This window comes from Hemitrygon akajei, chromosome 10 (assembly GCF_048418815.1).
Source record: "Hemitrygon akajei chromosome 10, sHemAka1.3, whole genome shotgun sequence".
Taxonomy (NCBI): Eukaryota; Metazoa; Chordata; class Chondrichthyes; order Myliobatiformes; family Dasyatidae; genus Hemitrygon; species Hemitrygon akajei.
The window spans coordinates 132739691-132755883 of record NC_133133.1 but is presented as its reverse complement, the minus strand read 5'-3'; the positions used below and the strand labels follow the sequence as shown (position 1 = coordinate 132755883).

Below are 16193 nucleotides of genomic sequence, written 5' to 3'. Positions count from 1 at the left end.
CTACATCTTGGGTACTGTTCGGAGGCTTGTACATAGTTCCTATCAAGTGTCTTTTTACCCTTACAGTTTCTTAACTTTACCCACAACAGTTCTACATCTTTGGGTCCTATGTCACCTCTTAGTTTTCATTTTTTGTCAATGTAACTATCTATTTGCCCACATGCCTGTCCTTTCAATACGATGTCTATCCTTGGATTTAAGCACCCAGCTGAGATCTTTCAACAATGACTCTCTTAGGTGCGCAACATCATAGTTGCTAATTTCTAACTGCACTACAATATTATTTACCTTACTTTGTGAACTGCATGCATTCAAATATTTCATCTTCATGTATTCATCATCCTGCTTTTGACTTTTGTCTCTATCTTGCCTGAAGTAAATTTCTCATCTACTTCTAAACTTATCATTTTATTTTTCTATCATGGTGACTTCAGTAACCTCTCTTGCACTCTTTCACTTTTACTTTGGTCATACTTTTCCAACCTGTTGAACCCATACCAGTGGTATTTAGTTTAACACCCTATCCATAGATCTAGTTATGCAATTTGTCACGACTCTGATCCCAGGTTGAGCTTGTCTCATTGGAAAGTTCACTCCTCCTTCACTCCTGGTGCCAATGTCCCACGAATTCAAACCCATTTCTCCCACGCCCATCACTGAGCCATACATTTAGGTCTCTGATCTTATTAACCCTTTGGCAATTTGCACATGGCTGAGGTAAGAATCCAGTGATTAATATCTTTTTGGTTATGTGTGTCAATTTAGTCCTTTTCTGCTCAAAATTCCTCAGCAGAACCTCTTTACTCGTTCTTCTTGTGTTGTTGGTACCCATAAGGACACAACAACTGGATCTTTTCCCTTCCATTCCAAATTCCATAAGACTTAGGAGCAGAATTAGGCCATTTGGCCCAGCAAGTCTGCTCTGCCATTCCATTATGGCTGATTTTATTATCACTCTCTAACTCATTCTCCTGCTTTCTCCCCGTAACCTTTGACATCCTAATTAATCAAGAATCTATTAACTTCCACCTTAAATATACTCAATAACTTGGCCTGCACAGCCATCTGCGGCAAAGACTCCCACAGATTCACCTCCCTCTGACTAAAGAAATGCTTCCTCATCTCTGATCGAAATATACATCCCTCAATTATGATGTGTCCTCTTGGTCGTAGACTCCTCCTCAATAGGAAACATCTTTTCCACATCCCCTCTATCCAGAGCTTTCAACATTTGATAGATTTCAATGAGATTCCCCCCCCCCCCCACCCCATTCTTCTAAACTGCGGGGAGTTTAGGCGCAGAGTCATTAAACACTTGTCATATGTAAACCCTTTCATTGCTGGGATAGTTCTCATAAACCTCCTCTGGACCCTCTCCAAAGTTAGCATGTCCTTTCTTAGATTTGGGATCCAAAACTGCTCACAATACTTCGAATGCTGTCTGACCAATGCCTTATAAAGCCTCCTCATTACTTCCTTTCTTTTATATTCTAGTACTCTTCTAATGAATACTAACATTGGATTTGCCTTTCTTACTACTCTCTCACCTCCTTCTAAGGATTTGATTTCATTTTTTACCAACAGAGCCACCCCACCCCCTCTGCCTACCTGCCAGTCCTTTCGATACAATGCGTATTCTTGGATGTTAAGCTCCCAACTATGTCCCTCTTTCAGCCACGACTCGGGGATGCCCACAACATCACACCTGCCAATCTTTAACTGCCATACAAGATCATCTAGCTTATTCTGTACACTGTTTGCATTCAAATATAACACCTTCAGTCCTGCATTTCATCACCCATGAACAAGAGAAAATCTGCAGAGTCTGGAAATCCAAGTGATACACACAAAATGCTGGAGGAACTCAGCATGCCAGGTAGCATCGATGGAAAAGAGAACAATCGACATTTTGGGTTGAGACCCTTCAGCAAGGACTGGTGAGAAAAAGATGAAGAGTTAGAGTAAGGGGTGGGTAGAGGGGAGGAAGAAACACAAGGTTACAGGTGAAACTGGGGTGGGGAGGTGAAGTAAAGAGTTGGGAACTTGATTGGTGAAAGAGATACAGGGTTGGAGAAGGGTGTATCTAATAGGAGAGGACAAAAGGCCATGGAAGAAAGAAAAAGGGGAAGCAGTACCAGAGGGAGGTAAGGTGAGAGAGAGAAAAGGGGATGGGGAATAGAGAGGGGAGGGGAGTGAAGTATTACTGGAAGCTCGAGAAATCGATGTTCATGCCATCAGGTTGAGAAATTGATGTTTATGCCATCAGGTATTTTGATTTTTGCCCCCGTTACACGATAACTCATCCCACTGATGGCAATTTTGCCCTATCATCTGCCTGTCTCACAGCCTCACCACGCTGCATCTAGCTGTATACCAACTGCCCCATCCTCAGCCCCACCACTCTGGTTTCCATCCCCCCAACAAATTAGTTTAAACCTTCCCCAACACCTCTTGTAAACTTGCCTGCAAGAATATTGGTCCCCCTCAGGTTCAGGTGTAACCCATCTTTTTTTATAGGTCATACCTTCCCCAGAAGAGATCCCATTGATCCAGAAATCTGGAACCCGCCCCCCTACACCGACTCTTCAGTCACATATTCATCTGACAAATCATCCTATTCTTACCCTCACTGGCACGTGGTACAGGCAGCAATACAAAGATTATTACCCTGGAAACCCGGCTTCTCAGCTTTCTGCCTAACTCTCTATAATCTCTTTTCAGGACCTCCTCCCTTTTCCTACCTATGTCATCGGTACCAATATGTACCATGACTTCTGGCTGTTCATCCTCTTCCCTTAGCATGCCATGAACCTGATCTGAGACATCCCTGACCCCGGCACCTGGGAGGCAACGTACTATCTGGTGTCTCTTTCACACACAGAATCTGCTTTCTGTTCCTCTCATTATGGAATCTCCTGTCACTACCGCACTCCTCTTCTCCCCCCTTCCCTTCTGAGCCACAGAGTTAGATTCAGTGCCAGAGACCCAATCACTGCAGCTTCCCTGGTAGGTCACACTCCCCCACCCCCAAACAGCCAAAGCAGTAGTGTATTGAGGGGAATGGCCACAGGGATACTCTGTACTGGTTGAATATTCCCTTTCCCTCTCCTGACAGTCACCCAGGGACTTTCCTCCTGAAACCTAAGGGAGATTACCTCCCTGTAGTTCCTACGTATCACCTCCTCATTCTCCCGTATGAGCTGAAGGTTATTGAGCTGCTGCTCCAGTTGCTTACCATGGTCTCTAAGGGCCGTTTGATGCACTTAGTGTAGATGTAGATATCAGGGAGACTGGAGGTCTCCCAAATTTCCAACATCTCACACAAGGAACATACACTACCTGTGGATCAACTCTCAACAAACTAGCTATGTACTAACAGAAAAAAAGCATACTAGAAACTTTCTTACTTACATACTTAGAACCTTCACCTATTCTCTCCAAAGCCTATTGGGCTAAATCCGGACCATTCTAAAGATGCCCGACTCCAGTCAAAGCCACTCCAACAATGGCAGCTCCGCTTACACCATTTTTTTTTACAAAACTATAGAAGTTTATTTTCAGCACATATGCACAAGGTACAGACGTTCAATATTTACAAGACAGTAAGTACACTCGGATTAAAATATGGTTACTACCATCTATAAAACAGTCAATACCCCAGGGGGCCTCTTACACCTCCTTCCTTTTCGTTGCCTATGCTGATTGCAGCCTGTTGAGAAAAATGCCAAAAAAGCACCCGAGCTTTAGTTATTTGCTCTGCAGGTCAGATGAGGTGTACTGAACCTGAGCACTGAGCAAACACCACAGCCTTCTCGACTTTTGATCTTTGCGACAGAGAATTTTGTCTATTCTCCTGACTATATTATCCCCAATTACAACTGTATTTCCCTCCATCTTGAATGGCTCTCTGCACCGCGGTGAAACACTTTGGTTGCTCATCCTTCCTACAGCTCCCACTCTCATCCTCATAGTGAACAACAATCTTAGATCTACTGGGCAAGCTCAAGGGTTGAGGCTCCTCCAGTACCACTTTTTGGATGCCCTGTTTCTCATATAATGTAAAGTGCTCTGCTCCAGGTTCTCATTCAACATCATCCATAGACTAGTTCATTCTTAGCTCCTGTTCACCCGTCAGCTCTATGCTCATTGGTCAACCGTAGCTCCTGATCAAAATTTTAGAAGTTTTATTTTCATGTTCAACTTGGCTTTGCTATCACTCACTCAGGGGCTTCCTCCAGCCATGCAAACCATTCGGCCTCTCATCCATCCTTTATTATTTTGATCCAGCCATTGGTGATCAGATCTTTAGTTGTCTAAGCAACAAGATTTCACCCCAGATTTGTTTCAACAATCAGAGCTGCATTTTAATCTTTTTTTTGTTAAAAGCACTGTCTGAATGCAAGTTCTATTTATCATCCATACTCCCACTTCACTTCCATTTTGAATAAGGCATCCAGAATTGGGTATTCTATCTTACAAGAAATCCAAGACTTTGGATGAGGTAGAATAACACCCGCATAGCTTAACACACAAAGACCTTTCTCATATTAACTCCTATCCTTGCAGAGAGTGGAGTTTGTGAAAGAGATGATGGGGGAGACAATTGTGGGGGTGCTGTTGGGGCAGGTGTGCCATGAGAGGGGAGATGATTCTGCTGTGGTGATTGGAATGGGGCAGTTATACCAGAAATGATCAGAAAGATGGGTATTGAAAATGTCTTGAGCTTGTAGGGGATTTACTTGGGGAAGATGTTGGAAGGAGATTTCAGAGAGATGACTGGAGGGATTGTGTGAAAGAGATGATTGAAGTAATAGTAAAAACAGGAGATGCTGAAAAAAAAACCCTGCTTGTTGGACAGCATCTACGGAAAGAGACACTCCTTTTGTTCCATCCATTACTTTCCCCCGCTGGTTCTGCAACTTAAACTAACTTGTTTCTCTTTTCCTTGGTTTGGGTAAAGTATCCTGGACCTAAAACATTAATAAGTTGGGGTTCAGGGAAATAAGGAAAGAGAAAATGGATCTAAGGGATGGTTTCTAAGGGATGATCTAAGGGCTAAGAGTATGGTAAGAACAAGCCTGAAGGCTTTGTGTGCCAATGCGAGGAGCATTCGTAACAAGGTGGATGAATTGAATGTGCAGATAGTTATTAATGAATATGATATAGTTGGGATCACAGAGACATGGCTCCAGGGTGACCAAGGATGGGAGCTCAACATCCAGGGATATTCAATATTCAGGAGGGATAGACAGGAAAGAAAAGGAGGTGGGGTAGCATTGCTGGTTATAGAGGAGATTAACGCAATAGAAAGGAAGGACATTAGCCTGGAGAATGTGGAATCGATATGTGTAGAACTGCATAACAGTAAGGGGCAGAAAATGCTGGTGGGAGTTGTGTACAGGCCACCTAACAGTAGTAGTGAGGTTGGGGATGGCATTAAACAGGAAATTAGAAATGCGTGCAATAAAGGAACAGTAGTTATAATGGGTGACTTCAACCTACATATAGATTGGGTGAACCAAATTGGTAAGGGTGCTGAGAAAGAGGATATCTTGGAATGTATGCGGGATGGTTTTCTGAACCAACATGTCGAGGAACCAACTAGAAAACAGGCCATTCTAGATTGGGTATTGAGCAATGAGGAAAGGTTAATTAGCAATCTTGTCATGCGAGGCCCCTTGGGTAAGAGTGACCATAATATGGTGGAATTCTTCATTAAGATGGAGAGTGACATAGTTAATTCAGAAACAAAGGTTCTGAACTTAAAGAAGGGTAACTTTGAAGGTATGAGACGTGAATTAGCTAAGATAGACTGGCAAATGATACTTAAAGGGTTGACGGTGGATATGCAATGGCAAGCATTTAAAGATCGCATGGATGAACTACAACAATTATTCATCCCAGTTTGGCAAAAGAATAAACCAGGGAAGGTAGTGCACCCGAAGCTGACAAGGGAAATTAGGGATAGTATCAAGTCCAAAGAAGAAACATATAAATTAGCAAAAAAAAGCAGCACACCTAAGGACTGGGAGAAATTCAGAGACCAGCAGAGGAGGACAAAGGGCTTAATTAGGAAAGGGAAAAAAGATTATGAGAGGAAGCTGGCAGGGAACATAAAAACTGACTGTAAAAGCTTTTATAGATATGTGAAAAGAAAAAGATTGGTCAAGACAAATGTAGGTCCTTTACAGTCAGAAACAGATGAATTGATCATAGGGAACAAAGACATGGCAGACCAATTGAATAACTACCTTGGTTCTGTCTTCACTAAGGAGGACATAAATAATCTTCCGGAAATAGTAAGGGACCGATGGTCTAGTGAGATGGAGGAACTGAGGGAAATACATGTTAGTAGGGAAGTGGTGTTAGGTAAATTGAAGGGATTAAAGACAGATAAATCCCCAGGGTCAGATGGTCTGCATCCCAGAGTGCTTAAGGAAGTAGCCCAAGAAAATAGTGGATGCATTAGTGATAATTTTTCAAAACTCCTTAGATTCTGGATTAGTTCCTGAGGATTGGAGGGAGGCTAATGTAACCCCACTTTTTAAAAAAGGAGGGGGAGAGAGAAACCGGGGAATTATAGACCGGTTAGTCTGACATCGGTGGTGAAAAATGCTAGAGTCGGTTATCAAAGATGTGATAACAGCACATTTGGAAAGAGGTGAAATCATCGAACAAAGTCAGCATGGATTTGTGAAAGGAAAATCATGTCTGATGAAACTTATAGAATTTTTTGAAGATGTAACTAGTAGAGTGGATAGGGGAGAGCCAGTGGATGTGGTATATTTAGATTTTCAAAAGGCTTTTGACAAGGTCCCACACAGGAGATTTGTGTGCAAACTTAAAGCACACGGTATTGGGGGTATGGTATTGATGTGGATAGAGAATTGGTTGGCAGACAGGAAGCAAAGAGTGGGAGTAAACGGGACCTTTTCAGAATGGCAGGCAATGACTAGTGGGGTACCACAAGGCTCAGTGCTGGGACCCCAGTTGTTTACAATATATATTAATGATTTAGACAAGGGAATTAAATGCAGCATCTCCAAGTTTGCGGATGACACGAAGCTGGGCGGCGGTGTCAGCTGTGAGGAGGATGCTAAGAGGATGCAGGGTGACTTGGATAGGTTAGGTGAGTGGGCAAATTCATGGCAGATGCAATTTAATGTGGATAAATGTGAGGTTATCCACTTTGGTTGCAAGAACAGGGAAACAGATTATTATCTGAACGGTGGCCGATTAGGAAAAGGGGAGATGCAACGAGATCTGGGTGTCATTGTACACCAGTCATTGAAGGTGGGCATGCAGGTACAGCAGGTGGAGAAAAAGGCAAATGGTACTTTGGCATTCATAGCAAAAGGATTTGAGTACAGGAGAAGGGAGGTTCTACTGCAGTTGTACAAGGCTTTGGTGAGACCGCACCTAGAATATTGTGTGCAGTTTTGGTCCCCTAATCTGAGGAAAGACATTCTTGCCATAGAGGGAGTACAGAGAAGGTTCACCAGATTGATTCCTGGGATGGCAGGACTTTCATATGAAGAAAGACTGGATCGACTAGGCTTATACTCATTGGAATTTAGAAGATTGAGGGGGGATCTTATTGAAACGTTTAAAGTTCTAAAGGGATTGGACAGGCTAGATGCATGAAGACTGTTTCCGATGTTGGGGAAGTCCAGAACGAGGGGTCACAGTTTAAGGATAAAGGGGAAACCTTTTAGGACCGAGATGAGGAAAAACTTCTTCACACAGAAGTTTGGTGAATCTGTGGAATTCTCTGCCACAGGAAACAGTTGAGGACGGTTCATTGGCTATATTTAAGAGGAAGTTAGATATGGCCCTTGTGGCTAAAGGGATCAGGGGGTATGGAGAGAAAGCAGGTACAGGGTTCTGAGTTGGATGATCAGCCATGATCATACTGAATGGCGGTGCAGGCTCGAAGGGCCGAATGGCCTACTCCTGCACCTATTTTCTATGTTTCTATGTTTTTACTGGGATCTGGCTTGCATCCAATGGGCTGAATGGCTTCCTTCTGCATCGTAATAAATAAATGATATGGAAGGATGTGCAAACTCAGGGAGAAGATCCAGGGTTAGGTATTTATGGATTCCAATTGTGAGAGAGAAGGTACAATCCATAGCTGTGGAAAATTCTAAGAGGTAAGTAAATGATCTGCTGGAGGTACTTAGTGTGTTGAGCTGATCAGTGGGAGGAAAGAAATGGTTAATGTTTTGGGTCAAAACCCTGCATCAGGCTTGAGAGTGGAGAGGTGAGATGGCTGATATAGAGAGGGAAAGGGAGTGGCAAGAGTAGAGGAATGATGAGAGTTGTGCGATGACAGGTATGGTATTGCCTGGTATTGGAGGTGAGCAGGATGGATTTGGAATGGCAGGTGAATGATAGGGAGAGAGGGGTGGGGAGTAGGAGAGAGAGAGGAGGAGGGAGAGAGAGAGAGAGAATAAGAGAATAAAACAGCAGTGTGTGTGAAGATGGAGACAACTGCAGGGGGGAGATAAGCAGGAACCCTAGTGCTGGATTCTGCTAAATAAAGGAGGTGAGAACTGAAACTATCAGAGGACAAGAGAGTTGAACAACAGTTAGAACCAGAAGGGGGATGGGATATGGATCCTGTGTGTAAAGTTAGTGGATGGAGGAGGAAGTAGTGGAAAAAACTGGGGTTAAATGGGTGAGGGGTCTGAGGGGAGGTGGTAAGGGAGAAGGAGGGAGAGAGGGAGAAATAAGAGACTTAACTAAAATTGGAAAATTCAATATTGAAAATCCCTCTCAGGCAATGACTTTTAAATGATACAGCAACATGTCTTAATCTTTGTGCCATGTCCTGCTTCAGAGTGGGAGGCTAACACGCTCATGTGGTGGACTCCTATGCCACTGAATTCAAACTGAGGACTGCGTGCTGTTTGATGTCACTGCACATGAATCTTACACACGTTTGGCATGTCATCTAAGACTCTGGCAAACTTCTAAAGATGCACAGTGGAGAGTATCCTGACTGGTTGCATCATGGACACATTTGGAATCGATTGTTAAGGATGAAATTAGAGTACCTGGAGGCACATGACAAGATTGGCCGAAGCCAGCATGGTTTTCTGAAAGGAAAATCCTGCCTGACAAACCTACTGCAATTCTTTGAGGAAATTACAAGCAGGGAGACGTGGTGTACTTGGATTTTCAGAAGGCCTTTGACAAGGTGCCGCAAATGAGGAATTACAAGGAAATTACAAGCATGGGTGGAGCATTGGCTGGTCAACAGAAAACAGAGAGTGGGAATAAAGGGATCCTATTCTGACTGGCTGCTGGTTACCAGTGGAGTTCCACAGGGGTTGGTGTTGGGACCACTGTATTTTACGATGTATGTCAATGCTTTGGACTATGGTATTAATGGATTTATGGCTAAGTTTGCTGATGATACAAAGATAGGTGGAGGAGTGAGTAGTGTTGAGGAAACAGAGACCCTGCAGAGAGACTTATATAGTTTAGGGGAATGGGCAAAGAAGTGACAAATGAAATACAATGTTGGAAAGTGTATGGTCATGCATTTTGGTGGAAGAAATAAACAGGCAGACTATTATTTAGATGGGGAGAGAATTCAAAATGCAGAGATGCAAAGGGACTTGGGAGTCCTTGTGCAAGATACCCTAAAGGTTAACCTCTAGGTTGAGTCAGTTGTGAAGAAGGTGAATGCAATGTTGGCATTCACTTCTAGAGGTATAGAATATAAGAGCAGGGATGTGATGTTGAGGCTCTATAAGACACTTGTGAGACCACACTTGGAGTATTGTGTGCAGTTTTGGGCTCCTTATTTTAGAAAGGATATACTGACATTGGAGAAGGTTCAGAGAAGATTCATAAGAATGATTCCAGGAATGAAAGGGTTACCGTATGAGGAACATCCAGCAGCTCTTGGGCTGTATTCCCTGGGGATCAGGAGAATGAGCGGGGATCTCATAGAAACATTCCAAATGATAAAAGGCCTGAACAGATTAGATATGGCAAAGTATTTCCCATGGTAGGGGTGTCCAGGACAAGAGGGTACGACTTCAGGATTGAAGGATGTCCATTTAGAACAGAGTTGCGGACAAATTAGAGGGTGGCAAATCTGTTGAATTTGTTGCCACGAGTGGCTGTGGAGGCCAGGTCATTGGGTCTATTTAAGGCAGAGATAGACAGGTTCTTGATTAGCCAGGATATCAAAGGGTATGGGGTGAAGGCAGAGGAGTGGGGATGACTGGAAGAATTGGATCAGCCATGATTGAATGGTGGGACAGACTCAATGGGCCGAAGGACCTACTTCTGCTCCTATATCTTATGGTCTTGTGGACTGGTATGAAAAGACCAAACTGGAAAAGTGGTGGATACAGCCAATTCCATCAGAGGCAAAGCCCTCCCCACCAATGCGCACATCTACAAGGAGTACTCTTATAAGAAAGCAGCATGCATCATCAAGGACCCCCATCATCCAGGCTATCCAGTCTTTTCTCTGCTGCCATTGGTATGATGCCTTAGGTCACATACAACCAGGTTCAGGAACAGTTATTACCCTTCAACCTTCAGGCTTCTGAACCAGCCAACTTCACTCAACTCAACCCCGAACTGATTCCACAAACTATGAACTCACTTTCAAGGACTCTACCACTCAAATTCTCAGTATTATTTATTTACTTTTTTATTTGCACATTTCATCATCTTTTGCAGTTTGGACATTTGGACGGAGTCCTGATAAAGGGTCTTGGCCCAGAAGTCTTTTCCATAGACGCTGCCTGCCCTGCTGAGATCCTCCAGCATTTTGTGTGTGTTGCTTGGATTTCCAGAATCAGCAGATTTTCTCTTGTTTGTGATTGGATATTTGTCAGTCTTTGTTTCTGTGTCGTTTTCAATGATTATCTTGTAATTTCTGTTCTATTGTGAATGCCTGAATTTAATCTCAAGGTAAAGGTAGTATGGTGGTGTATGGTGGCTGGCCGGTGGCATAGTGGCATCAGCGCTGGACTTTGGAGCGAAGCCTCCTGAGTTCAAATCCAGCCGGCTCCAAAAAACCTGGAGAGGGATGGGCTCCGCCAGGTTTCAGATGCCCAAGACACGCCGTATGATGAGCAAGCACCAGAAAGATTGGTGCAAAAATCTTGTCATGACGGTGCTCCGACGACTCCACCAGGTGTTAAGGGTGCACAAAGGTGACATATACATACTTTGATAATAAAGTTATTTTGAAGTTTGAACATACCCTGTGACATTTGTATATGTTGGAATGTTATGGAGGATGAGGGCCTGACTCTGATGGGGGGGGGGGGGGGGAACTGCCAGCCAGTTATATTTACCTTTAAAAATAAAATCAATTTAATAACACACACATATGTCGTCAAGGATGTGACCTGCAACAAAAAGAACAACATTCAACTAATAGTGAAAAAAAGGATTATATACAAATAAAGTTAGAAGTATGGATATGGAGTAAAATGTGCGTAAATACATAAATACAAGCCTGTATTTACAATGTAAACAGTATTATAAAAAGTGGTTTAAAATGTTTACAGTGTAGTGTAGAGACAGGTGTGGTCGAAGCTCACTGCCATTGACACTTGGCTGAGTGTCAATGTCACTGGGCATAGTTCCAAGGGTGAAAAAAACCAAGCTGCTGAAGAAACTCAGTGAGTTGAGCAACTTATGTTGGGGATAGGGACTGTCACTACTTCAGGTTGTGATCCTGGATCAGGACTCAAAATATTGACAATTCCTTTGCCCTCAAAGATGCAGCTGAGCTCATCTAGCACTTTGTCCATATTGCTCTAGATTTCAAGAGCTGCATCGACATTTACAAAGGCTCTTGTTGTCAACAGGGTCTGATGCAGTTCTTTACATATTAGTCCAGGGCAATGATTGATGCCAGAGTAACCAAGGAATTTACATGGAATCTTTATAGTTTCCTGCAAATAAAATTTCTGGCAGCATTTCAAGGCCCACAGAGGAGATTTTACAGAACAAAAGCAGTGACAAGGGATCTCTGTCAATGCACTAGAGAGGCCATGCCTCTTTCATTTAGTGCAGAGATTTAGAACTGTGACAATTAAAGGAAAAACGTCCAGGATAACCTGCCAAAGAATCAGAGTGGAGATGGAGAAATTACTACAAATAGCAAGGACTGATGAAGGGTAATTAATCTGAAATGTTAATCCTGTTTCTCTCCCCACAGCTGTCGTCCGACCTGTTGAGTGTTTGTAGCATTTTCTATTTTTACCTCAGCATCCAGAGTTTTTTTGTATTTTGGAAGATTTTTTAAAAGGAGTTAAGAATACTGTGTGTTGGAAGAATATTTAATATTTAACAGTGACTTTTGAGAAGGAAATTATATAAACGGGGAGTAAAAATCTGGGTAATATGTGGGGGAGGGGCTGGTGCCGAGTCGGTGGGATGAGCTGAAAAGACGAAAGAATCCCACAGGAATAATTGTGTAAGAAGCAGGTATAGACTGTTCAGCCCCTCGACATAATTTTCTTGCCCAATTCCTCATTGTATTTTGGTTGCTCTAATGTCCAGAAACACTTGTTCTGTTTTAAATGTAATCAAAGACTGAAAAACTCTTACTGTCTAGGGCAGGAACCTCTGTCCTTTGAGTAAGAAATTTCTCCTCAGGTTATGGCAGAGGAGGAGCTGTTGATAGAAGAATCTCTGAAGCACAAATCTCACGTGAGCTTCATGTAACCTGAACAGTTTGCAAGTCAGAAATGCAGCCGTGAACCCAGTTCACACCTGACAGAAGATGCCCAGAGTCTCACGGCAGACAGCATATCTATCTCACCAGTCTCCAAGACACTTACTCTGATGTACGAACTGTGCATAAATCATGTGTTTGTAAGATGGGGAGAGCCTTTGGGAAGGTGTGCTTTATCTCAGCTTCTTTTGCCAGGGGTTAAAAATTACATTGTATCCATTTTAATGAGGTTTTACCATCTATTTAAAAAAAAAGTTTGTCAGATTAATTTCTGGGATTAAAGGGTTGCCTTACCACATGGCTAAAGAAATTACATTTATATTCTTTGGACTTGGGAGGAATGAGGAGAGATCTTATTAAAACAAGAGCATGCAGTAGGGAGAGAGAATCTCAGTCGAGGAGTCACTGACAAGATTAGGGAATGTTCTCAGGTTTTGGGTATTTCGTCAATCAGGGGCAAATCTCTGGAATTACACAGAGGGCTGTGGAGTGGGGGTGTTTAAAAAGGAGGTAGACGCAGTTTCATAAGATCTGATGATTGAGGATTGTGAGGAATTGGCACAGTGAAGGACGCAGAGCTGGGGCAGATCATTCATGATCAGTTGGAAGGTGGGGGGAGGATTGAGGGGCCAAGTGGCTTTTTCCTTCTCATATCTTGTACGTATTTGTGTACTTTAGGGAGCAATGATCTAGCTTACTCCAAAGTTTACTTGTATGATTGATCTACCATCCTAGGAGTCAAGTCAACTGAATCCTCACCTCATTTCCCCTATTGCAAGCTAATCATTTTCAGGTAAGGAGAGCAATGATTTATAATACCCTAACATGGATTGAGTGTATGACACCCCACCAATGAATTGGGAGATTTGACCATAGATCCAACTGAGAGATTAACTTTTGATCTCAATGCCCATCTTTTATAATGTCCACTTTATAAGTTTGTTGGGAAGAACTATTTCAAATGAAGGTTTAGTGGAATGAAGCTAGTGAGAATATTCCTCTGTCATGTCAATAGCCCTACGAGATGAATTTGCTTTTTTTTTAAGCCAAGAGGACATTTAACAATCGCTTTCGACGAAGCACACAAGCCAATCTCACCTACGTACATCTCCTCCAATATATAGAAGCCAATCGTCATCATTTTATTCCTGTGCACTGTGTAGCCTGTGCCCCACACCGGCCGAAATCCGAACCTATCTTGCAGGGACATGCCCCGTTGTGGAGTAGCCTGGGCTGCACGCGTTCCATTGAGTGAGGAGGAGAGGCCGTGTCGCCTGTTGATGCGGGTTATTAATATTAATACAGAGCCAGTGACGTGCAGGGATGAACGTGGTTCGCCCGCTTCTCAATGGCGCTCTGTGCCCGGGAGATGGAGCAGTTCTTACATTTGACAGCAGCCGAGAATCTGAACGCCCGAGGAGCGCTTCCTACGGCAGCAACGGCCAAATATGTGGATGGATTAAATAACAAGCTCCCCCCCCTCCCCCCCCCCACATCGCAGGAACACATACACACACAGACGGATGGGAATTGCAAGGGCAACGCCAGCCTGAAGCTGCAGCCGTGAGATGGCAGAGAGCCCGCAGGAGCCCGGGCTGAACACAGGAAACGAAGCGGAGAGCAGGGAACAAGGCGACAAGGCGGAGGGAGCCCAGCTCAACCTGCTGGAGACGTGCGCCGTCTGCAAGCAGAATTTCCAAAGTCGAGATCCCAAACTGCTGCCATGTTTGCACTCCTTCTGCAAGAAGTGTCTGCCCGAGCCTCAGAGGCACTTGGTGCTGCAGGGCTCCGGCAGCCTGGCCGACTCCTCTCTCCAGCAGCAGCAGCAGCAGCACCAGCAGAGTGAGTAGGCACCCGGGGCTGGGAGGGAGAAGCTCCCGCAAACCCTCGCACCTTCGCCCCCTTGCGCAGTGCACGGATTACCGAGCTCCAGTGCACACCACCACCACCACCATTCCCAGGCTTGCTGCGGGCCTAGTGTCCACAACCCTTTGTCAAGCCGCTCCTTCCTCTCACCCGGGACCATTACACAGAGACGCGGGTCCCAGTCGCCTGCAGAACGCCCCCTCGAACCACCCCACCCCCACCCCCACTGCTCCCTTCTGAAAGGACTTTTTTGTTGTTAGTTGCACCCACTTTGGAACTGACACTCGCATTTGACGTTTTAAGCCCCACTTCTGCTCCGCTACACGGTGTAATCCATCCGTAGATGTTTATTACTCCTGTAACTTTAGCAGCCTGGCCAGCTATGTAGAGAGGGAGAATAATGCACGGCTTGAAGGTAATGGACAATAGGAGCCACCCTACCCTATCTGTCACACGGGGCTGGGCTCCGGTGACAATGTACCACATTTTCTCGGGATCCTGCTTTTCATCCGAATTTGCGTTGGTCTCATTTCCTCCCTGTACTGGGGTGTTTTTTTTTTGATTAAGTTCTGCACAAATGGAAGCCGAGGGGTATTTGAGAGGATGGGCAATTTGGCGCTTTGACATCGCGGTCAAAGCGCTCAAAAGCCACGGGTAACGCAGGGAGGGCTTTGTAGGGCTGGCCGGCTAGTCTCTCCAGCCAGAGTGAAGTCAACGGGAGGTCTGATCTTATTAATATTCATTATAACGTCTCTGATAAACCAAAAAAAAACTTGCTTTTAAAGTGTCATGTTATAAGAGGCTGTCACAATTAATCAGAAAACAACCGGAGATCAATGTTTTGCTCTGGCTGGGACCTCTTGGGAGGTAGAGTCCTTTTACAGCCTGTTTGTTTTGTGTAGTTATCTCACGTTAACCACAATGCAGTAACACAAATCATTGGGTTTCTGGCGAATTTCACGCATCATCTGACACTGTATGCCAACAGCTGAAATGTATATAAAACAAAAGTATTATTAAAAAGATGAGCTTTGGCACATAACTTTATTTGAAAGCGTTTATTGTAAAATTAGGTTTTGATGGTTCATTTGGAGTAAAAAGGGGCGTTTAAGAAGCCGACACACTAGGTTTAGGATAAACGTGTTCCCACAAAGAAAAAGGGCGGGAGGGCCGACTCTAGTCCCCAGCAGAAGAGTAGATAGTGAAGGTTGATATTAAAAGGGAAATCAGCAAATCAAAGACAACATAATAAAGTACAGGCTGTTTGAATCAAAGCAAATCCGAAGACGTTTTTTAGTATATTAAAGAGTGTGAAGATAACTTGGGCAAGAAAGGGGCAAATTGAGACAGTACCGGCAACCCGTGTGGAGATTGAAGACGAACACCTTACAGAAGATATTGATGTGGCAGCTAAGGGAGGCCAGTGTGAAATGTTACATAAAATAACCATAGTAAATGAGAAAGTGATAAAGTACCTCTCAAAGTCGATAAATCGCCAGGCCTAGATGAAATCTATCCCAGAGTTACTGTTTTCAGCTTGTTGACCTTTAACCTGAAATAAGAGTATTTTGAGTTGCAGGGAAGGGGTGGACTAAGCAGACTGCAA

At 43.8% G+C, this 16193-nt stretch overlaps 1 protein-coding gene across 2 annotated transcripts in view; it reads left to right on the top strand.

Annotated features, from left to right (window-relative positions):
- Nucleotides 1-14199: 14199 nt before the first annotated feature.
- Nucleotides 14200-16193, top strand: part of LOC140734686 (transcription intermediary factor 1-alpha-like) — a 170998-nt gene continuing 169004 nt past the window's right edge. Inside the window, exon 1 of one of the 2 annotated variants that reach the window (XM_073058983.1) lies at nucleotides 14200-14563. In XM_073058983.1, the coding sequence (XP_072915084.1) occupies nucleotides 14290-14563 (274 nt within the window). In that variant the 5' untranslated portion in view covers nucleotides 14200-14289. The remainder of the gene's footprint in view (nucleotides 14564-16193) is intronic. The other variant, XM_073058984.1, reaches the window with a different exon arrangement.